The sequence below is a fragment of the Triticum aestivum genome, chromosome 4D (assembly GCF_018294505.1).
Source record: "Triticum aestivum cultivar Chinese Spring chromosome 4D, IWGSC CS RefSeq v2.1, whole genome shotgun sequence".
NCBI classification, from domain to species: Eukaryota; Viridiplantae; Streptophyta; class Magnoliopsida; order Poales; family Poaceae; genus Triticum; species Triticum aestivum.
Genome location: NC_057805.1, coordinates 192,470,383 through 192,494,527, shown reverse-complemented (window position 1 = coordinate 192,494,527; position 24,145 = coordinate 192,470,383). Strand labels below are relative to the sequence as shown.

The following is a 24,145-nucleotide window of genomic DNA, read 5'->3' as shown; positions in this document are numbered from 1 at the left end:
TTTCTAGGTCAAAATGACCTATATACCAGAAGATGGGCACGGAAGGTGGGCCTGGGTGAGCACAACCCACCAGGGCGCGCCTGGGCTTCCTTGCGCGCCCAGGTGGGTTGTGCCCTCCTGGTGGGCCCTCTCTGGTAGTTATTTGCTGCAATAATTCTCAAATATTCCATAAAAAATCCTCGTGAAGTTTGAGCTCATTTGGAGTTGTGTAGAATAGGTAGCTTGACGTAGCTTTTCCAGGTCCAGATTTCCAGCTGCCGGAATTCTCCCTCTTTGTGTATACCTTGCATCTTATGAGAGAAAAGTCATTAGAATTACTCCAAAAAGCATTATTACGGATAAAACATCATAAATAACAGTAAAAAACATGATGCAAAATGGACGTATCAGTCTTCTTCTTCTTAGGTCGAGCATGTTCCTCGGAGTTAGTGGAACCTTACTGGCGATCGATTGAAATGGATACACGATAGGGATACCGATGAGAAAGAGTCAAAAAGGTATGAACAAGGATAAAGCAATTCAAACCATGGGGATGTGAACATTTTCGAACTTGACCATAGGACAAGTCCAAGTGGTAGATCAAAATATCGACATGCCCATGGTTAAGTTGTTTAGCCAAGTACATAGAGAGGAATTTAGGCTACTCTGTTACTAATAAAAAAATATTATTTTGTTACCCCTCAACCTAGGGCGCGATCTGTAGTTTCCACTATCCAACCCTGTCTGTGAAAAGAAAAAATCACTACCCTCTCCCGGTTCAGAGGCCCCACCTCCACCTCATCTCTCCAGCTCCCGTGACCCCGTCGGTGCCCAACTCCCACCTTCTCCACCATCTCACCCGACGCCCAACGCCACCTTCTACCCCGTCTCCGGCCGCCGCCCAACCCCACCTTCTCCACCATCTCTGGCCGCCACCCCGCCCCCACCTTCTCCCCCGTCTCAGGCCACCGCCCAACCCCCACCTTCTCCACCATCTCCGGCCTCCGCCCCACCCCCACCTTCTTCCCCGAATCCGCCCGCCGCCCCGCCTCCACCATCTTCGGGCCTCAGGAAGCCGCCTGTGCCCGGCCTCCGCCCACCCCACCCCCCGGATGGCGCCCGCGGCCGGCCTCCTGGATCTCGCCCATGGTTGCAGGGGCCCGACGCGGCGGGGAAGTGTGGAGGCGCTAGTCGCTCCGCGACTGAGGAAGGCGCACCCCGGTGCTCGCCATGGCTGAAGACGAACTCCAACGCCGGGCCCTTCTTGTTCGCATGCGCGTCTCCTTCCTGCTTCACCTAGGTATGCGCCACCACCTGCCGCGCTCGATGCTCCCTACTCCCATAGCCGTCCTCAGTTCGACCCCATGGTGTCGAGATGGACGAGTTAGTCACGAGCAGCAATCGCGCCGCCGCGCGCCGCCCCCTATCGGCACGCTGCTCGGCCACCTGCTCAATTGAAGAAAGCAGACACTTTCAATCAAAGTGTCCCGTTTTCTTTTGCTCCTGCAGTCCATCGTACCTAGAAACTAGATTTTTATCTGCAAAATCAGTTCACCGTGTTAGACTATACTTGTACTCATTATCGCATGTGCTCATATCCACTCCTGTACGTAGCACATACGCTAGGTAGTTGAGGTTGGATCGTGCTGCCTGCCCTCTGTCGTAGTGGCGCACGATCCCAGGTCGTGGAACTCCCCCATGATCTCCAGGCGGGGCTGTAAACTGTATATAATCCCTGCCCATGAGGCTAATCAGAGTGTGGTGTGTTTCCCCCCTAATCCTCACTCAAACATGGTATCAGATATTTCCGATCCCGCTTCCGCTCCCATGGAGCACGACGACGGCGACGCTCCGCCTGCTGTCCCCCTCGCCGCCGCTCCACCTGCAGTCCCTCCTGCTCCTGCGCCACCTGCTCCTGCAGTCCCTGCTGCTCCCGCGTCACCTGCACCAGCCCTCGCCGTGGCAACCGCCCCAGTCCCGCCTGCTGCTCTGCCTGCGTCGGCCATGGTGGCCGTGGCGCCCCCACCTCCCTCCATCCCCTCGTCGGTGCTGCAAACCGTCGACATCCGCCGCCATGTTCCAGTCACGCTAGACCTCCTCGCCGGCAACTACACCGAATGGCGCCGCCACTTCGACACCGTCATCGGGATGTTTGGGCTCCGCGACCATGTCGATCCCGAGGCACTCCCCCGTCTCGACCACCCCGAGTGGCTCATGGCCGACCATGTCGTCGTGCACTGGCTCTACACCACCATCGCGCCGGAGCTCCTCGATGCCGTCATGCACCCCGAGGACACGGCGATCGCCGTGTGGACCGCCATCGACGGCGTGTTCCGCGACAACCACCTCGCCCGCGCCGTCTACGTCGACGCCGAGTACCACGCCGCTGTCCAGGGAGACATGTCGGTCATGCAGTACTGCACCAAACTCAAGAACTTCACCGACCAACTCCGGGACCTGGGACAGCCGGTCACTGACACGCGCCAGGTTTTCCACCTCCTGCGCGGCCTCAACCGTCAGTACCACTCCGTCATTCCCCATGTGACGTCGCAGGTGCCCCTCCCCTCCTTCCTTCAGGTGCGCTCCTTCCTCCTTCTGGAGGAACACCGCGCCGAACAGTCTGCTCGGCTGCAGTCCACTCATGCCCTGGTCGCTGGCCGCGGCTCTCCATCGACACCGCCCACTCCTGCGCCCAGCAACACCAACCAACAAGGGCGCGGGCGCGGGCGCCGCCGCGGCTGTGGCAATGGAGGTCAGGGCGCCCACATCGCTCCCTCGCCGTCGCCCTTACCTCGCCCTCCGGCCGTTCCCGCCCCTGCACCAGGCGCCAATTCCTGGACAGGCCTCGTCCAGGCGTGGCCCATGGCCTGGCGCGCGCCTGGTGCCGGCGTTCTCGGCCCGCGGCCTGCTACTCCGCCCCAGCAGGCTATGTACGCCGCGCCCGCGCCAACGGCGCTCCCACTGCCCGTCTACGGCTCGCCTGGTGCCTACCCACCTGGCTATGCGCCCCCGCCCCACTACAACACCCCTGGGGCCGGGCCGTCGTCGTCTCCGTCACCAGCGTGGGACATGGCGTCCCTTCAGGCTGCTCTCCACAGCGCCACCGCCGGGCCATCCTCTTCTGGCACCTCCCAGGAGTGGTACCTCGACTCCGGGGCAGCCGCGCACACGTCTCCTGTCCGCCGGTCGTCGCGCCCCCACCGCCACCACCGACGCGCGCGGTCACCCGCGCCCAGCGTGGGATATTTCGGCCTAACCCGAAGTACTACGACGCCGCTGCTGCCACCACAACGGAGATCTCGCCGGTGCCCAGCTCGGTTCGTGTGGCGGTGCGTGATCCCAATTGGCTCGCCGCCATGCGGGCTGAGCACGACGCACTTGTTCGCAACCGAACATGGACGCTGGTGCCTCGGCCTCCTGGTGCCAACCTCATCACCGGCAAGTGGCTCTTCAAGCACAAGATGAACGCCGACGGCACGCTGGAGCGGTACAAGGCCAGGTGGGACAAGGCCAGGTGGGTCGTGCGCGGCTTTCGCCAGCGCGCCGGCATCGACTACGGCGAGACGTTCTCTCCGGTCGTCAAGCCAGCAACGATTCTGCATCTCGCGGCTGGCCGGTGCACCAACTTGACGTCTCCAACGCCTTCCTCCATGGCACACTCGCCGAGGAGGTCTACTGCCTTCAACCTGCCGGCTTCGTCGACCCCGAGCGCCCTCACCATGTTTGCAGGCTCTCCAAGTCGCTGTACGGGCTGAAACAGGCCCCACGTGCCTGGTTCCTCCGCTTTGCCGGCTTCCTCGCCACTGTGGGCTTCGTGGCCACCGGCTCCGATTCGTCGTTGTTCATCTACCATCGCGGCGTGGACACGGCGTTCCTCCTCCTCTACGTGGATGACATCGTGCTCACCGCCTCGTCTGCGGCTGTTCTCGAGCGCGTCGTCGCCCAGCTCACTGGTGAATTTGCGATGAAGGACCTCGGCGATCTCCACTTCTTCCTCAGCATTCGCGTGACACGCACGGCGGCCGGCTTCTTCCTGTGCCAAAAACAGTACGCGGAAGAGCTTGTCGATCGCGCCGGCATGGAAGCCTGCCGTCCTTCCCCGACGCCCATTGACACCAAGGCCAAGCTGCCCGCGGCTGATGGCCCTCGTGTGGACGACCCGTCCGCCTACCGAAGCATCGCTGGAGGCCTGCAGTACCTCACCATCACCCGCCCCGAGCTTGCCTACGCCGTCCAACAGGTCTGCTTGCACATGCATGACCCGCGCGAGTGCCACCTCGCTTTGGTCAAGCGTGTGCCGCGGTACGTGCGCGGCATACGTGCGCGGCACGGCGTCCCTCGGTCTGCATCTCCGCGCCTCGGCCACACTCGATGTACGTGCCTTCACCGATGCTGACTGGGCGGGCTGCCCCGACACACGCCGTTCCACGTCCGGCTTCGTCGTCTACCTCGGCAACGCGCTCGTCTCCTGGTCCTCCAAGCGCCAGGCAACGGTGTCCCGCTCCAGTGTGGAGGCCGAATACCGTGGCGTCGCCAACGCCATCGCCGAGTGCGTCTGGCTCCGTCAACTCCTCGGCGAGCTCCTGGCTCCAGTGCACAAGGCCACGCTGGTGTTCTGCGACAACGTGTCCGCCGTCTACCTCTCCGCCAACCCAGTGCACCACCGCCGGACGAAGCACGTGGAGCTCGACATCCACTTCGTTCGCGAGCGCGTGGCGTTGGGCCAATTCCGCATCGTTCACATCCCCACTCGGCAGCAGCTCGCCGACATCATGACCAAAGGCTTGCCCTCGGACGTTTTCTCTGAGTTCAGGTCCAGTCTTTGCGTCGCCGGTGACGACGTCACGACTGCGGGGGGTGTTAGACTATACTTGTACTCATTATCGCATGTGCTCATATCCACTCCTGTACGTAGCACATACGCTAGGTAGTTGAGGTTGGATCGTGCTGCCTGCCCTCTGTCGTAGTGGCGCACGATCCCAGGTCGTGGAACTCCCCCATGATCTCCAGGCGGGGCTGTAAACTGTATATAATCCCTGCCCATGAGGCTAATCAGAGTGTGGTGTGTTTCCCCCCTAATCCTCACTCACACACCGTACCTAGAACAATCAGCTCGGTCCATCTCCTGATTCTGAAAATATGAATTGTGTTTACTGCCAAAATTGATGCTCTGTAGTTCACCATGTATATATGTCATCAGTTCAAAAAAAAACGTACAGAAAAGTTCAATTGTATGTGTTAAAACCCAGTTTGGTTTTATACTATATGTCAGATTATTACAAAAATATAATAAAAGATTTTGCTCATGTGGCTGTAAGCTCTAACTATATGGCAACAAAGAGAGAACAAGTAGGAAGTATTGTTGTTTCCGTATTGTTAAGTTCAGTATGTATTCCGTTTTCAGTACGTAAACAAACACACATGATATTTATAAGAGCAACAATTACAAATGGAAATCAATAAGTTCAACTACATATATTACAACAATTGAAATACAAATGGCCGTTTGTGTGCAGTGCTAATGGCAGTACATTTTGGGTTAGGGTAATGGATGTCTGACCAAAGAAATTATTGTTGTACTAATGTCAGTACTAATGGCGGTTTGTGTGCAGTGCTAATGGCAGTACGATGGATGATAGACTACATAAATTATTGTTGTGTGTGTCTGACGGATGATACCACTTGCTTTTCATAACATAAAAGATATACATTCAATGTTTGGATTGACGTGGCCATGTCCACCTCGACTTTCTGGGATCTTAAACAATTGAATTACGATACACACTAAAATGGCATACAGAAATCTGAATGCTCACACTTGCTACTTGCTAGAGATCATACTAGGCATATTTTCATTATACCGCTTGCTGCTTGTAGTTATCATGGGTGCCCGCTGGACAGGTTCTTTTTGTTAACATGATATTGGTCAATTAATTTTACAGATCTCTTATTGGAATTGGGGCTGCAACTAAAAGTAGCAAGAAATGATATTAGTCAATTAATTTTAGAGACCTCTTATTGGAATTGGGCCTGCCCCATGATCCGGTGTCGCCCTCCGCAGCCTCAGCACGCAGGCCGTTCACCACCACCACCAGTGCCCATTCAATGCCGCCCCAACAACCCCAGTAGCTTCAAAAAATGCAAATGGTCATGTTTCCACAAGACTGACGGAACATTACCAATTGAACTGAGAACTGGCGGAACTGTGAACGTTCGTTCTATAAAATTGCATCAGTTCGCTAGCAAAATCAAATTCAGTTCATCTGCCCTTTGTTAGCTTCAGAAAATGCAAATGTTTATGTTTTTGCAGCACTGACGGAACACCGCCAATCGAACTGAACACTGAGCATGTTTCCACCCTCCCCACGCCCGCCACCGCTGCGACCACCCCTCCCCCTCACGATTTCTCGTTGATATCGCTGTATTCGTGCTTGTTATGTGAGTTACCTGATGGAAGTTCTGCAACTGTCAGTCCAGATGGAAGAAGGAGATCTGTCCAAAGTGTGAGTTTTGCGACGTCGACGTGCAAGTTCTACAATTTATCCATCCAGATGGGAGAAGGAGATCAGTCCAACCGACGCGTCTGAAGCGACATACGAGGTATCAGAATAATTCTAGGTTTTTTTGTGTTCATTGGATTTCCGGATTGTTAGCGCAAGTGAGTGTTCTGTTTTTGCCTGTTCAGTCCAAGTGGGAGAGCAAAAGTAAGCACTGTCTGCTTAGAAGTTGTGTTTGAAACCCATTTTTAATAGTGAAACAAGTAAATCAGTGTGTTAATGCTTTATTGTTATAGTTCTTAAGTGACTGAAATTTTGACCATGTGTTTAGAGTTAAGCAACTACATAAGTTGCATGCTGTATTGATCTACTTGTCATGCGGAAGTTCATTGGCTTCTTAAAATTTCTGATATAAACAAGCTGGTGGCCGCCCATCTCTGCATGTATTTTATTTGGGATGTAAGTCTCTCTACAGATCATGTTATGAGTAATGCAATTGGACGAGGTTGCTAGGAAGATTTTTAGTTCACCTTTAATGTGATTTGCACTTCATCTTTACAGAGCCAAATCCTGGCGCGCCCAGCCGCTGCTCGTGAACCCCGCCTCCATCAGCTCCACTTCACCGGAGTCGTCAGTCCACAGGAGTAGGGGTAGCAGATCCCCAATAGCGGCCAAATCCCGGTGTGCCCAGTCTACATGTATTTTCTGTATTTTCTACACAGACAACAGTCCAAGTAGAATCGAGTGCATGATCCCCATGCCTCCCCCCCGGGTGCCCATCCACTGTTTGTCGAAATGCCTACAAGAATTATAACTACTATTTTTCCATCTTTCTCTTCTTTTTTAAACTGAAGCTAAACTCCTATACTACTATCTCATCTACTAAAAATGAAGACACCGTCGCAAATGTGTGGAAAAGAATTGCATTGTATTTTGTGCTTGTGAATTACTCAAATGTTTATTCGCTGCTGTTCATATTCGCATGTGAAAAAAAGTTGATGTAAATTATGTGGCTAGTGTAGTTCAGAAAAAATGTGGAGATGAAACAAATCTAAAGTTCACTTTTCAGGAACTTTGCTTGCAACACCTAGACAGTTCAAAATTTGGGGCACGTTCAGTACAAAAAGCTATAATTTGTGCATGTCATCTGTTTGTGGAAAATGTCTGTGCAAGGACACAAACAGTGCTCATATATATAGTGTCAGTACTTGAAAAGAAGAACAAAAGTTCAATCTCAAAACTTTAATAAGTTTAGTACATAAAGGTTCACAAATCCTGCTTAGTAAGTACCTCAATTGACCCTAATTTTGAGATACTAGGACACATCATGGTCTTTAGCTATCACATCTCATTTTCGTTTGGGTTAGTTTGTTGTGCAGTACAGGCAAGCATGGCCACCACCAATGCACTGTGTGGTCAAGGGCGATGGAATCCAACTCAGACCAACACCTTGGCCGCCCTTCCGTTGCTTGGCAACGGGTGTGTACTTTAGAAAATTCCTAGCAATGGTAACAAGCTGTTCAATGTGGGGCTCGTGCAACATATAATGCAAGTAGACAGGTGCAGGAAGAAAGGTACTTTATTTGATTCAGTTCTCTCATTGTGCTCGTGCATTGCAAACGACCAATAGTACGAATTTTTTTCAATGCTTTTATTGGAATTTTCAATGTATTGTTGCATTTCTTTTGCACCTCCTCACTGATAGAAGAACCTCGCTGCTACTTCATGGTGCGAAAGGTTTGACATGTATGTCACTGCCTAGTATCACAAATATCCTAGCTAATAGTTCATGATTTTCTCACTTTTTCCTATGTGTCTCAGTGTGTTCCCCCTTCCCCTTTTCATATAGCGTATTCTGAACACCAAATGCTTTCAGAAAAATGTGTCACGCAAGTTCAAGTATAACTGTTGCAGGAGTTCAAAAATCTAAACAATTTAAGCTCAACCCATTTTCAAGAACTATTTCCTTCATAAATTGTTTTTTTGTTAGTTTGTTGTTATGAACAGTAGAGATGCGCATTGTTGTGTAGTACATGTGTCCATTGATGTGTATGAATCCCTTCAGTTCACTTTGATTCCTACAGGTGGTTCAACGTGTCGAGCGGCAGCAGCCTTTCCTCCCCAATGGTTGCCCACGCAAGGAGGATACATGGACGCTACAGTGGTGGAGTCAGTAGCATGTACTAGCTAGCTGAAGAAAATGTATTGTCATGTAGCTTTGGTCTTTACCATTGTGGTTTGCTGATATTTTTTCCTTGTGTTATTACATGGGAAAATGAAAAAGAAAGGGGCTTTCTTTTTGCAAATCAATGAAGGAAAAGACTTAACCACGGGCTGGATTCGGTGCTTGCGGCGCCCACACCACCATCTTCGGCTCTCTGCCTACTGCATACGGTGTCGGTCCAGGTACACACTGCTCGAATCGCTCCTCATTGGCTCCCAGCGGTGAAGATCTCCATGCCTCCCGTTTGAATTTTCAGTTAATTTTTTTATTGAACTTGTACTACTATTGATTCAGACCTGAGGGAAGAAGGCAGAACATCTCTCTTGTTGGCAGTAATTTTGCTCTCTCATCTCCATCTTCCTTTGTCAATCAAAAAAATTAGCGGCTAGCGCATAAATTGTGTATTTGTTAGATTGCTTTGCGTGCAAAGTGTAGAGATTCTAAAATTAAAAAAGGAAACGTACAACGATACAAAGATTCTGTTGTTCTCTGGTTAGTAGTTCACCTTTGCTAAGTATAGCAAATTCTCTGGTTATTTCTTGCATAGCATGTCTAAAATGCAGAAGTAGTGCCAAAAAATGTCATTGTGTTATGCATATAAAAGCTTCATAAAAAATGCACAAGCTGTTGTGTTTTTTGGTAACTCACGGCTGTGTGTGGCTCTTGTATGTCTTCGGAATACTTAGGCATACTGTTGTTTGGTACATATCTTCAGTACAAGTTTGGAAGGCCAGGAAGTTCTACCGCCGGCATACACCAAGTTCAGAGACGTTGCACGGAGTGAGCCGCCACCGCCGTAAAAAATGGTTTATTAGCGTACTGTTTTTTGGTACTTATGCATATGGTTGTAGAAGTGAAATTTGTTGGGTGCATGTGCAGAAAAATCGTCAGTTCAGTTTTCAAAAATTCTGGAAGTTTGTTTTGATTCTATAAAATTCTGGAAGTTTCTCGTGTGTGCTGCTACAAATCTAAAGTTCTTCTCGAGTCATTCTAGTACTGATGTCTCTTTTAGTCTGTAGCGGAGGGAATAATTTTATGCTCATTCTTTCATAGTATGAAGCTCATTTATAGTTTCTTTTCTCATTCTTTTAGTTAAGAAAATGTTTATTGACCTTGAAGCATAAACCTCTCGGCAATGTAACATTCTGCTGATATTTTAATAATCGGTAAGCTGTTGTGGTGGGACACGGTCATCATCTTGAGGAGGTTAGTGAGGTCAGTGATACCATGCATGCTGAAACAATGGCCTTACACCAGGCTGTATCTATAACTTGGGCTCTGGGATGCAGGCTGGTGCTGCTCTGGGTAGTAATACATGTACTAAGTGATACACAAGTTTGATTTTCACAGAAATTGAACTCCAGGATATGAAGTTTGATGGATGTGGAGGTTCTTTTGACCTTGAACCCTATAGGAGTTCAACTTTTGATTAAGTTTCAGTTCATCTTTAGCTTAGTTCATCAACTTTAATTTTCAGAAATATCGAGGATGTACTATATTACTTTTAAAGGGGAGTTCATGTTTGGCTGGATTCGGCAGTTCATTTCCTATTTCTTTATAAGGTTTGGTGGTACAATTTTTAAAACTGTAGCTGTTCGGCAAAAAGGTTCACTACCCCAAGTAGGGGATTCTCAATCAGTAATGAGGCTGTTGTGGAGAAGCAAATATTCAGTGTTCATGATGTCCAAATTCCAGTGATATGCCATTATATATTACTCCCTCCGTCCAATAATGTAAGACTTTTTTTGACGCTACACTACAGTCAAAAAATGTCTTACATTATGGGACAGAGGGAGTACTATCATTGATCAAGTCATTTGCTGCATTTTTTCCATGTCTTAGTGTACAAGAGCTGTTAGTCAGTAGACTATAAGTTGTAGTCTGTAACGGCTGGCTGTTCTACACAGTGCACACACACGACCTAGGTGCAACCTATTTAATTGATTGATGTTTTCATTTTTTTGAACAGGAAGATGGGCCAAAAAAAGGAGCATGATCGGCTGCTCCTATAGCGTGTAGCTAGACTAGTAGCTCTGCCAATGTTACATTTGGTACAGGCAGTACATGTATTCATGTGGGTGCTTGAAAAGTTCTGTACAAGAATAGGCCGATGATTTTTGTGCTATGGATAATATGATTTATGTACATGTATTATATGTGTGGAAACAATTTCTGTCAGATGATGAAAGGACAAATGGTTTGAATTAAAAATATTGATCAGTACGAGTTAAAACGGTGGTCCGTTCGGAATAAAAGAAATAGCAAAAATTCAAATTGTAAAAGTTCAAGCAAAAAAAGAAACCTCATGGAAATTTAAATGGTAAAAGTACAAGTCGTAAAATGAGAGAAGTTCAGAACATTGTTGTAGAAAACTGTTGAGTTCAAAAAAAAAACAAACAAAATATTTTATTTTTGAATAAAATATCATTCAGTTCGACGATATAAACTATGTAAGTACAGGGGCAATGCTACCGTAAACCATTGAAACTTTTAGAGGAAAACCTTACCCAAAAAACGAAGTAAAAGTTCAATCTGTGAAAACGTGCTTAGCACAAATCTATACGAGATCAGTTCGAGTGCTTTGTTTCCGGAACGGAAAAAAGAATACGACAGGCTTCACCGTATTCAAAATTATTCTATGAATAATATATCAGTACAAACACTCACAAAAAATCAGTACAACTACTCTGTTTTTTCTGACGAGAAAATAACACGATGGGTCTCACCGTATTTAAAATTACTCTTCAACGGTTGCAAATTTGGGAAAGTGTTAAACATAACAAAGTTTCGCATTTTCAATATCTTTCTAACGGTATATTATTTGCCCCATTTCGACAAACTTCTAAAAAAATCGCGTTCGAAATCAAATTTGACTGTATTCAAAATCGAGTTTAAACCGTAAGGAATTAGAAAAACATTTCTATACAAAAAAGTTGCGCATTTTCCATAGAGCCCCAACGCCATATCATTTGCGTCAATCCGATAATCCGTTTGCAAAAACACATGAAAATACGTTTCGCCCAAAATATCACCATTTTTCAAATTACTTTTAAATCGTATAGAATTTGAAAAAACATTAAATATATGGAAGAAGCGGATTTTCACCAGCTTTCCAACACCATCTTATTTGCTCAATTCCGACAAACCATTTAAAAATTAAGTCCAAAATACGATTCACGTTTTCGGTTTTGAAAAAAACGGTTTTTTCAAAACTGCTCTTAAACTGTGATGATTTTGCAAAAAATTCCTATATATTTGTAATGTAGATGTCAGGAGCTTCCCAAGGATATATTACACGCCCCATTCCGACGAAAAGACGATCAGTTCGACGTGATGAAAATCATCAGTACAACCGCCTAAAATTGTGAGTTCAAATTGGGTAACAGAATAATATTCCATTACGCGAAACAGAATAATATTCTATTACACGAAACAGAATAGCCCAGATGTGTGTGTATATATATAAAAATAATCATGAGATATTACCGAAAACCTAGAATGGTCGAGCCAAACAAAGAAGCGGGCAAGGATAGATGGCAGCCATGCCCCGGGAAGAAGGAGGGGGGCCGCATTGCTTGGTACGTGCCATGAAGAACTCCGGCGGCCGAACCTCGAGTCAACACCCGAACCGGCCCTTCCCGAGTGATTCTCACCGCAACCCAGGAAATGGATTGGGTGGAAGCGTAGATCGGGAGGAGATGAGGGCGTGGGCAGGAGATCGGAGCCGGAGGATGGAGGAGATGGCCGGGGCGGCCCGGAGCACTGCTCGGCGGCGGCGACTGGAGACAAGTCGGGGGAGGGAGAGGGCAAGAAGAGGAACATCCCCCAAATCCCGAGCCCCCCGTTTTATGTGTCAGTGAGCTTACGGATATCCGGGCTTTGCCCCGGATGTCCGGCCACTGGAGGCGCCCGAAGAGTTGGAGCAGCAGAAAACTGTGAGGGCCCGGATGTCCGGCAGAGGAGCCGGATGTCCGGCCACTGGACAGAGATTCCAACTGGAAGAAGATATAGTAAGGGCCATATAGAGGTATATTTGATATACACTCTGCCAAGGAGATTTAGAGATTGTAGAGATGAAGAACTAAGTAATTTATGGCCATACTAAGATGCGTAAAATAACCCAAACAATATTAAGTGAAGAAAGGTTCATATAAGCAATGCACGAGCGATGACCGAAGTCACCATGTTTGAGCATACGAGACATAGTACCGCAAAGATTTTGACTTTGGGTACATAGTCACGACTCCATCATTTAAAGCACCATAGTTCGAAAACCATGATAACTTTGAGAGTGCTTGCTCTATTTATGCATTATGTAAGGTGAGAGTACTCATGAATTGAATGCCCCCCCCTAAATAGATGCCTACATCAAGACAGGACATTAAGTACATGCATGGGTGGGTACTAGATTTCACATAATGTTATCAAGTTCCAAGATACCAAGTTCACGCCTAAGTTGACAAAACCTTGCTTCATCCAATGGCTTGGTGAAAATGTCTGCAAGTTGCATATCTGTATCAACATGAGCAATATCAATGTCACCCTTTTCCACATGATCCCTTAAGAAATGATACCTAATATCAATGTGCTTGGTGCGGGTATTTGGGATTCTCAGCAATATTGATGGCACTTTCATTATCACATAGAAGAGGCACATGTCTATAGGTGATACCGCAATCCTTCAAAGTTTGCCTCATCCATAGTAATTGAGTTGCACAACTGGCGGTTGCAATGTATTCAGCTTCGGCAGTGGAGAGGGCAACATAATTTTGTTTCTTCGAGGACCAACTTACCAAGGAGCGTCCAAGAAATTGAGATGCACCAGAGGTTGACTTACGATCCACTTTGTCTCCAGCCCAATCTGCATCCATGTACCCAATGAGATCAAACTTAGCATCCTTGGGGTACCATAGACCCAACTTTGGGGTGTGAACAAGGTATCTAAGAATATGCTTAACCGCCTTATGATGACTTTCCCTAGGGGAAGCTTGAAATCTAGCACACATGCATACACTGAACATGATGTCTGATCTAGATGCACAAAGATAAAGCAATGAATCAATCATAGAGCGGTAAATAGATGGGTCGAAAGGGATACCGTTTATGTCTTCATTGAGTACAATTTTTGTTGGCATGGGTGTCTTACATGGACTAGCATCAGACATGCCAAACTTGTCTAGTATATCCTTCAGGTATTTTGCTTGACAAAAGAAAATTCCTTCTTGAAATTGTTGAATTTGGAATCCGAGAAAGAACTTCAAGTCCGCATTCAGTGACATTTCAAAATTCTTGGTGATGGAGGCCGCAAACTTCTTGCACAAATGTATGTTAGGAGAACCAATAACGATGTCGTCTACATAGATTTGGCATAGGATCAAATCACCCTTCTCCCTCTTATTTAAAAAGAGTGGGATCGATCACCCCTCTCACAAAACCATCATCGAGTAGAAACTTCTTAAGATGATCATACCAAGCACGAGGTGCTTGTTTGAGGCCATACAAAGCCTTGTAAAGTTTATACACATAGTATTTGTGATCGGGATCAACGAACCCAGGTGGTTGTGTTACATATACTTCTTATTGTAGAGGACGATTAAGGAAAGCACTCTTCACATCCATTTGATGTAATTTAAAACCATTGAAAGCAGCATAGGCAAGTATGATGTGAATAGATTCAAGACGGGCAATGGGAGCAAAGGTCTCACCAAAGTCCAAACCTTCAACTTGTGAGTACCCTTGTGCCACTAACCTTGCCTTGTTGCGGATGATTATACCATTCTCATCTTGCTTGTTCTTGAAAATCCATTTTGTTCCAATGACATTGTGTTCCATAGTTGGTCTTTTGACTAATGACCCCACTTGGTTGCACTCAAAACTGTTCAACTCTTCTTGCATAGCAACGAGCCAATCGTTGTCCATCAATGCATCTTGTACCTTGAGTGGCTCAACACCGAGAAGTGAGCACAAAAGTTTGTCAATTGTTTACGAGTGACTCTACCTTCCGATATGCCGGTAAGAATTTTATCAACATCAACACAACCAACCACTCGGGGCATGATGGAGGTTAGGGTTTCGCGAGGTTCAACTTCATGTCCATCATCTACATCCTCAACATATGGATCGTTAATGTGTGGTGGAAGATCTTCTTCTTCATATTGCATTTGTTGAGGTTCATCATCAATGATTGCACTTTCTTGTTCTTGCCCTTGATGATGATCTTGTTCTTGAAAATGATCATGATGAGGGACTTGATCATCTTCTTGTAAACTATGGGCATTGGTTGAGCAATAGGAGCTTGTGGTGGTATGGGTGTTGAAGTGGTTTGATGATGTGTAAAACTCCATCTTCTTCTTCATCATCATGAGGTTCTTGTTCCATGGGAAGGAGAGCACCAACACCCATAGACAAAATATCTTGAGACGAATCTTCTTCACCTACATCACTTAGATCAACTTGCTCCCCATGGGAGCCATTAAATTCATCAAACACCACGTCACAAGTTTCTACAAAACATCCATTGGATTTGTTGTATACTCTATAGGCGTGAGAGTTTGATCCATAGCCAACAAATATGCCCTCAGTTGTTTTGGATTGAATTTTTTTCCTAACCGTACTCTTTTGTTGAGGATGAAACATTTGCACCCAAATACACGGAAGTACTTGACATTTGGCTTGTTCCCGGTTAGGAGCTCATATGGAGTCTTTTCCAATATTGTGCGGAGGAAGAGCCGGTTTGATGCATGGCATGCAGTGTTGATAGCCTCGGCCCAACAACTATGTGGCGACTTGTATTCATCCAACATGGACCTTGCCATCTCCAAAGTGCATGGTTCTTCCTTTCTGCAACACCATTTTGTTGAGGCGTGTATGGTGCGAAATATTGATGCTCAATGCCTTCATCACTAAGAAATCCTTCCAAGGTGTAGTTCTTGAACTCGGAGCCATTATCACTTCTTATTGCCAAGATTTCTTTGTCAAACTTGCGTTGTGCTTGCTTGGCAAAATCAATGAAGGTGATCTTCGTCTCGCCCTTGGACTTGAGGAAAAACACCCATGTATATCTTGAGTAATCATCAACAATGACAAGTCCATACTTTTCCCCACCAAGACTATCCCATGAAGGAGGCCCAAAAAGATCCACATGAAGGGGCTCCAAAGGCCTTGAAGTAGACACGATATTCTTGGGTGGGTGCTTTGATTGATGTTGCTTCCCGGCTGTTCATGCACTACACACACGATCTTTCTCAAAAGAGACATTGGTTAGTCCGAGGATGTGATTACCTTTAAGAGATCTTGAAGATTTCTCATGCCAACATGGGCTAGCAGGCGATGCTAAAGCCACCCTCGTCGGCCTTGGCCATTAGAAAAGTTGCATGGAATGTGCTCTCTTTCGAGAAATCAACCGTGTAAAGGTTTCCATCGAACTCTCCAACAAAGGCCACTTCGAGAGTATCTCTCTTAAAGACTTTCACATCCGTTAGTCCAAACACTACAAAAAAATACACATCCGTGACGTTTTGGGCCGAACGAATTTTTTTCTTTCATGCTTATGACACTTCCATGACGATAATTGTGACAAAACCCGATATCATCATAGATGTGGTGGGCTCCTACTTCTATGACAAAAAAAATCATGAAATGGGCTTTTCGTCCTGGGTGGGCCGAAGATGCAGCTGCATGACATTCTCTGGGCCGTCCATGACAGAAAAAACCATGGTAGAAGCGAGAGCGAGGAAAATATCGGGGAGTTCCCGATTACGGTGGGTGGTCGGGGCCAAGCGATGCATGGAGGTTAGCGCGTTTCTCTCGTACACGTATGCGCGTGTGTGCGAGGCGTTGCGCTCTAACTGAACCCGAGTGAGGCGTTGGGCTCTAACTGAACCCGAGCGATTGCACTAGCTACGTTACTGAACCCGCGCAATCGATCCCTTGCTGTTAACTGATCCCGAGTGATTCCTTCGCTACTGCTGCTAACTGAAGCCGATCGAACCCTGTTGCCTCCTTCCCTTGATGAACAGTGAGTGTTGTTGGGGAGTTTGGATGAACAGTTCCCGGTGGTGGGTTGGATGAACAGGACCCCGTGGTGTTGCCGCTGGATGAACAGGACCCTGATCGATCGAGCCGGTTGGGGGTGGATGAACAGGACCCCGTGGAGGGCTGGATGAACAGGACGACCCCGTGGAGGGCTGGTTGAACAGTAGCCGGTGGAGGGATGGATGAACAGTAGCCTGTGGAGGGGTGGTTGAATAGGACCCTGTGGAGAGGGTTGGTTGAACAGTGGCCGGTGGAGGAGCGGTGGAGGCTGGATGAACAGGAGCCTGTGGATGAACAGTCACAGATGGAGGCTGGAGGAGGTCGACGGTGGAGACTAACAGTATCCCGTGGACTCCCATTTTGCAGTACGCCACACCCCTCCCGATGAACAGGACCCCCGTGATACGTCCATTTTGCATCATGCTTTTATATCGATATTTATTGCATTATGGGATGTTATTACACATTATGTCACAATACTTATGCCTATTCTCTCTTATTTTACAAGGTTTACATAAGGAGGGAGAATGCCGGCAGCTGGAACTCTGGGCTGGAAAAGGAGCAAATATTAGAGACCTATTCTGCACAACTCCAAAAGTCCTGAAACTCCACGAAAGTTATTTTTGGAAATAATGAAAAATACTGAGCGGAAGAAATACCAGAGGGGGCCCACACCCTGGCCACGAGGGTGGGGGGCGCGCCCTACCCCCTGGGCACGCCCCCTGCCTCGTGGGCCCCCTGTTGGCCCTCCGGTGCCCATCTTTTGCTATATGAAGTCTTTCGTCCGAAGAAAAATCATAAGCAAGCTTTTGGGACGAGACTCCGCCGCCACGAGGCGGAACCTTGGCGGAACCAATCTAGGGCTCTGGCGGAGCTGTTCTGCCGGGGACACTTCCCTCCGGGAGGGGGAAATCATCGCCATCGTCATCACCAACGCTCCTCCCATCGGGAGGGGGCCAATCTCCATCAACATCTTCACCAGCACCATCTCCTCTCAAACCCTAGTTCATCTCTTGTATCCAATTCTTGTCTCGAAGCCTGGGATTGGTACCTGTAGGTTGCTAGTAGTGTTGATTACTCCTTGTAGTTGATGCTAGTTGGTTTATTTGGTGGAAGATCATATGTTCAGATCCTATATGCATATTAATACTCCTCTGATTATGAACATGAATATGCTTTGTGAGTAGTTACGTTTGTTCCTAAGGACATGGGAGAAGTCTTGCTATTAGTATTCATGTGAATTTGGTATTCGTTCGATATTTTGATGAGATGTATGTTGTCTCTCCTCTAGTGGTGTTACGTGAACGTCGACTACATGACACTTCACCATTGTTTGGGCCTAGAGTAAGGCATTGGGAAGTAATAAGTAGATGATGGGTTGCTAGAGTGACAGAAGCTTAAACCCTAGTTTATGCGTTGCTTCGTAAGGGGCTGATTTGGATCCATATGTTTCATGCTATGGTTAGGTTTACCTTAATACTTCTTTTGTAGTTGCGGATGCTTGCAATAGGAGTTAATCATAAGTGGGATGCTTGTCCAAGTAAGGACAGCACCCAAGCACCGGTCCACCCACATATCAAATTATCAAAGTACCGAACGAGAATCATATGAACGTGATGAAAACTAGCTTGACGATAATTCCCATGTGTCCTTGGGAGCGCTTTTCTTTATATAAGAGTTTGTCCAGGCTTGTCCTTTGCTACAAAAAGGATTGGGCCACCTTGCCGCATTTTATTTACTTTTGCTACTTGTTGCTCATTACAAATTATCTTATCACAAAACTATCTGTTACCTATAATTTCAGTGCTTGCAGAGAATACCTTGCTGAAAACCGCTTATTATTTCGTTCTGCTCCTCGTTGGGTTCGACACTCTTACTTATCGAAAGGACTACGATAGATCCCCTATACTTGTGGGTCATCACCCCGTTTCGATCGTAGCGCTCCAACACAAGTCCGTTTCCTCCGTTTTGCGGTACGCCACACCCCCAATCTATAGGACCCCGTTTCGACCATAGGAGGTCCAAGAGAAGTTTGTTTCCTCCATTTTGCGGTACGCCAGACCCCTCCCTATGAACAGGATCCTGTTTTGACCATGGCCTGTCGAACACAAGGCCATTTCCTCTGTTCTGCGGTACGCAAGGCCTCGTTTCGATCGGCTGTTCCGTCCAAGCTGGTTGGCTCCCGATGAACATGATGATGACGCAGTTCTCTGTTTCGACCCAGCCATGTACACGACCCCTGGCCGCACGTATGCGTGAGTAGGCGTTCGAGACCCCGACCGTATGTATGTACGTGGCCGTATTTACTTTCTTGCACCCTAGCTGTATGTACGTGTACATGCTACGTGCGCGCCTCTACTATGACACGTGCCCTTCCTTACATGGCCACGGTTCATCTCTGCAGCCTGCAGACAGACCGATCGACTAGTATGTACATACACGTTCACGACTAGAATGATAACGCTACGTACGCTTCGACCAGGTGGGTCCTGATTGTCAGGCACTTCCTTGCATGCAAAGATGTAGCTGGTGGGTCCTAGCAGTCAGGGGGGAAACATTTTTTTCACGAAATACGGTGGCCCGTCTAGTGGGTCCCTGCTGTCAGGTGGAGGAATCATTATTTTGCGTGTAATAAGGAGGCACTTCCTTGCTGCGGCCATGGACCCAACTGTCAGCCTCTCCATGTACAGTACTCTTCTGATGGAAGTCGTTCCTTGACCACATTGACCACGCCGCGCTGAGAGCACCAAGGCGGTGGACGACAGCAAGGCCTAGGAAGGGGATGACACAGAGCCGGGGAAGACGCGACAGTGGATGCCCATGCGGAGAGGAGTACGAGGGTTCACTGGTTCGGCTTCGATGTGAGGCTGCCGTCGCCGCAGGGCCTGGCCAGCGGTGGGATTAGTAGGGGGTGAGGCCTCCGCGACAGCATAGCCCGCCATGGGAGGCAAGAGCACACAGTGGTTTGGACGGCTGGAGAAAGAAAATCAGAGGTTGAAGAAGCAGGACGACTGTTGGATGTTAACAATCCAACGGTCACTGGTGATACAATCATTTGTTGACTAAGTTGACAAAGCCCTCCGTCCGCGTCAACTTAGTAGGCCCACAAGTTAGCCTCCCACTATGGTGGGTCCCAGCTAGTAGGGGGAGTATTCATTTTTTGTGCGTAATAAGGAGGCACTCCTTGCGTGCGAAGATATAGTTGGTGGGTCCTAGCTGTCTGCGGGAGTATTCATTCTTTTCGGCGTAATAAGGAGGTAATTGCTTGCGTGCGGCCATGGACCATGTGTGTCCCAACTGTCAGCCTCTCCATGAAATCCCTCTTCCGATGTTGTCGTTTGTTGACAACGTTGACCACGCTGTGCCGAGAACACCAGCGCGATGGACAATGGCGAGACCCAGGAAGGGAATGACACGGAGGCGTCGAAGCCACAACAGTAGAAGGATGTGGGTGAGTAGAGGGATGGCCTGGCCAGCGGTGGGAGTAGTAGGGGGTGGTGAGGCCTGCGCGGCAGCACAGCCGGCCACGGGAGATGGGAGCAGGCGGTCCCGCCGACGCTGGATTTGGCGGCTGGAGCAAGAAGATCAGAGACTGAAGAAACACGACGGCTGTTGGATTGACATCCAACGGTTACGTCTTCTAGAATTGTTTGTTGACTTATATAATAAGTAAAAAAATCTTGCATACGCGTCAACTTAATAGGCCCACAAGTCAGACCATTCCCTATTTTTTAATAATTTATATATAGCTCATTGCAACTTCTTATGTATTGCAGTCTGTTTTTTTGTTGGCCAGGGCCAGGGTTAAAAATTTAAATGAAATTTCACATATTTCTGTGGGTTTGTAACTATTTTTAATACCGAAATGTCGAGCCAGTTTTAAAGTAATTTGAAGATATATTTAAATTAGGTTAAAGCCTAGTGAAATAGGAATGTGAAAATGTGAAAAAATTCAGAAATTATAAAGTAATTGCCAATTTTTCATCTGTTTTTATATTTACAACCCATTTCATATTACTTTCAAGATTTGTAGCGTCTTGAAAGAGTTGCAGCCCATCAGGGCGTAGAAAAATAAGTAGGCCTAGATTGTGTATTCTTTAGAAAAAATAAACTGGGTTCATTTTCACAAAGAAAAAATAGCTGGGCTGGTCATATGGTGAACATAAAATATAAGCCTAGGCTAGACGGGCCACAGCCCAGTTGAAACCCTGATCTGCCGGTGTACAAAAGTAGGGGCCTTTCTGTACCCCTTTACTTGTGCACGAGCAGTCGTAGCCACACCTGCGGCCATGATTGGCGGGGCAGAGGAAGGAAAGGTACGAGACTGCCAAGGCAGTACTCGAGCCAGAGGCATGAAGAGCAAAGGGGCAAGATGGACTTCCCCGGCAACACCCTTGCCGGGGTGGCCTACATAGCCCCCGCAAGAGCCTTGCCGGGGCGACTTGCCCAACACTAGCAAGGCCGCCACCCTTGAGCCCGAGAGTTCTGACACCATCGACAACGTCGAGACCAAGACTCAAGGGCGCCTGCTTGGTGGCATGCAGATCTTTGTGAAGACCAAAGGCCTGCGAGTCTAGATAAGAACCAGAAGACGAAGACCCCCGGCAAGATCCTTGCCAGGAACGGCCGAAGACCCCCGGCAAGATCCTTGCCAGGGACGGCCGCGAGACTCCGGCAAGACCCTTGCCAGGGGCATCTGCGGGGCCGCGTCCAGGCCCGCACCGCCAAAGTTTCACTGCCCCGCGGCCGTTCCGACGCGGCAAGCAACCCGCCAACTAGGCCAGCGCCTTCGTGGCAGCATGCAGCTTCTAGGCCAACTAGTCAAGCACTTGCGTGGTGGCATGCAGATCTTCGTGAAGGCCCTGTCACCGCACCAGCACAGCGACCAGCCAGCCAGCATGGCTCTGCATGACTCATCAGCTTGGACGCGCATCAAAGCAAGGCGAGGCAGCGGCGAAATGGACGAGCTCGGTTGCCGTCCCCGATAAAGCAAGAGGGCACGTAGGCAGCACATTAAATGCATTTGTCCTACGATATTAGGCGATAAACTTGTACACTGTAGATACTTTCCACCACCTGTGTGCCACTGTGGCGACCCCTTTGACATATAAAAGGAGGCCCAAGCCGTACTGTGGAAGGATTCAGACCTTTTAGACTAGGCACGCATAGTAGCTAGTCCAAGAACTGAAGAACACAAGATAAACACAGACAAGTAGGATTAGGGTTTTACGCATCATTTGCGGCCCGAACCTAGGTAAAAATCCCCTCGCGCTGATCGCTAGACCTGCTCTTTGCACAACTCTTGACCCCCGCCAACCGTAGAAGGGGTCCTCAGGATCCCATAGGTGTCGTTTTCCCCGACATCTTTGGCGTGCTAGGTAGGGGCGCAAGGCTGTGAAAATCCGGTCTAGAAGTTAGCGCATCGACTCCTTCATCGCGATGGCTCCGAAGAAGAAGGCGGCCCCAACGGTCGGCTCGTCTGGAGCCGGTCTGTCCGGGCTAGTGCGAACAGGTGACAGGGCAGGCGTTGGTGACGGAGGAGGTCAAAGTCATCCCCATCACTCCGGGTGCCATCAGCCAGGCGAGCGATGTCGTCTGCAGCCGCAACAACCTTCCACGTGGCGATGAAAAGCTAAGTCACGCCAAACCTTGAGCAATTTTCCTTTTTATAGGGTTATTTTCCTCAAATGATTTTGCTCCTTGTTTGGAGAACCTGCACGCAAAGGAACCCTTCCGCTATTGGCAACGCCCTTGTTCTGTTTCGAATCCGCTCAACAGTTCAAGCGGCTGCGCTGAGAATGGTAAGGTGGCTTGCCTAGCAGCAAGCGCCCCCAGCAGGCTGCTAAGGATCTGTTCCTCAGAGCGCCGCGACATGTGTTTACGTGCTGGCAAACCTATCCAAGTAAGCGTAGGGTGTGTACATACAAAGAAAGATCAAACAGGAAGATAGCATGCACTATTCAACCTGGAGCCCGGCGGCGGCGAGGGCATCATCGTCGAAAACCTCCCCTTCGGCAGGTGCTTTGGTGCTTGCCGTCCTCGAGAAGCAGACGAACAGATTGATAACCCACAAGTATAGGGGATCGCAATAGTTTTCGAGGGTAGAGTATTCAACCCAAATTTATTGATTCAACACAAGGGGAGCCAAAGAATATTCTCAAGTATTAGCAGTTGAGTTGTCAATTCAACCACACCTGGATAACTTAATATCTACAGCAAAGTATTTAGTAGCAAAGTAGTATGGAAGTAACGGTAACAGTGGCAAAAGTAACAGTAGCAGTTTTATAGTAATTGTAACAGTGGCAACGGTAGAGTAACTAAGCGGAGAACAATATGTGAAAAGCTCGTAGGCATTGGATCGGTGATGGAGAATTATGCCGGATGCGATTATTCATGCAACAGTTATAACATAGGGTGACACAGAACTAGCTCCAATTCATCAATGTAATGTAGGCATGTATTCCGAATATAGTCATACATGCTTATGGAAAAGAACTTGCATGACATCTTTTGTCCTACCCTCCCGTGGCAGCGGGGTCCTATTGGAAACTAAGGGATATTAAGGCCTCCTTTTAATAGAGTACCGGACCAAAGCATTAACACTTAGTGAATACATGAACTCCTCAAACTACGGTCATCACTGGTAAGTATCCCGATTATTGTCACTTCGGGGTTAACGGATCATAACACATAATAGGTGACTATAGACTTGCAAGATATGATCAAGAACTCACATATATTCATGAAAACATAATAGGTTCAGATCTGAAATCTTGGCACTCGGGCCCTAGTGACAAGCATTAAGCATAGCAAAGTCATAGCAACATCAATCTCAGAACATAGTGGATACTAGGGATCAAACCCTAACAAAACTAACTCGATTACATGATAAATCTCATCCAACCCATCACCGTCCAGCAAGCCTAGGATGGAATTACTCACGCACGGCGGTGAGCATCATGAAATTGGTGATGGAGGAAGGTTGATGATGACGATGGCGACAGATTCCCCTCTCCGGAGCCCCGAACGGACTCCAGATCAGCCCTCCCGAGAGAGTTTAGGGCTTGGCGGCGGCTCCGTATCGTAAAACACAATGAATCCTTCTCTCTGATTTTTTTCTTCCCGAACGTGAATATATAGAGTTGGAGTTGAGGTCGGTGGAGCTCCAGGGGGCCCACGAGGCAGGGGGCGCGCCCCCACCCTCGTGGACAGGGTGTGGGCCCCCTGGCCTTGATTCTTTCGCCAGTATTTTTTATGTATTCCAAAACTATTCTCCGTGAAGTTTCAGGTCATTCCGAGAACTTTTATTTCTGCACATAAATAACACCATGGAAATTCTGCTGAAAACAGCGTCAGTCCGGGTTAGTTCCATTCAAATCATGCAAGTTAGAGTCCAAAACAAGGGCAAAAG

The 24,145-nt window shown here is 48.0% G+C and overlaps 1 protein-coding gene across 20 annotated transcripts; it reads left to right on the top strand.

The window, feature by feature from the left end:
* Positions 1-772: 772 nt before the first annotated feature.
* LOC123097259 (uncharacterized) lies at positions 773-10,866 on the top strand. 20 transcript variants are annotated; one of them, XR_006446942.1, is made up of 6 exons: positions 782-1,279; positions 5,922-6,935; positions 7,038-8,050; positions 8,561-8,678; positions 8,761-8,882; positions 10,670-10,866. XR_006446942.1 is itself a non-coding variant. In XM_044518966.1 (2 exons), exons 1-2 carry the CDS (start codon positions 1,210-1,212, stop codon positions 3,442-3,444), a joined length of 1,734 nt encoding a protein of 577 aa, XP_044374901.1. In that variant the 5' UTR covers positions 773-1,209; the 3' UTR covers positions 3,445-3,463. The 20 variants fall into 20 exon arrangements, 1 of the variants encoding a protein (XP_044374901.1); XR_006446940.1 differs by having other exon boundaries at positions 783-1,279; positions 8,561-8,656; XR_006446941.1 differs by having other exon boundaries at positions 773-1,279; positions 5,922-6,579; positions 7,038-7,157; positions 7,844-8,050; positions 8,561-10,866.
* Positions 10,867-24,145: the final 13,279 nt, after the last annotated feature.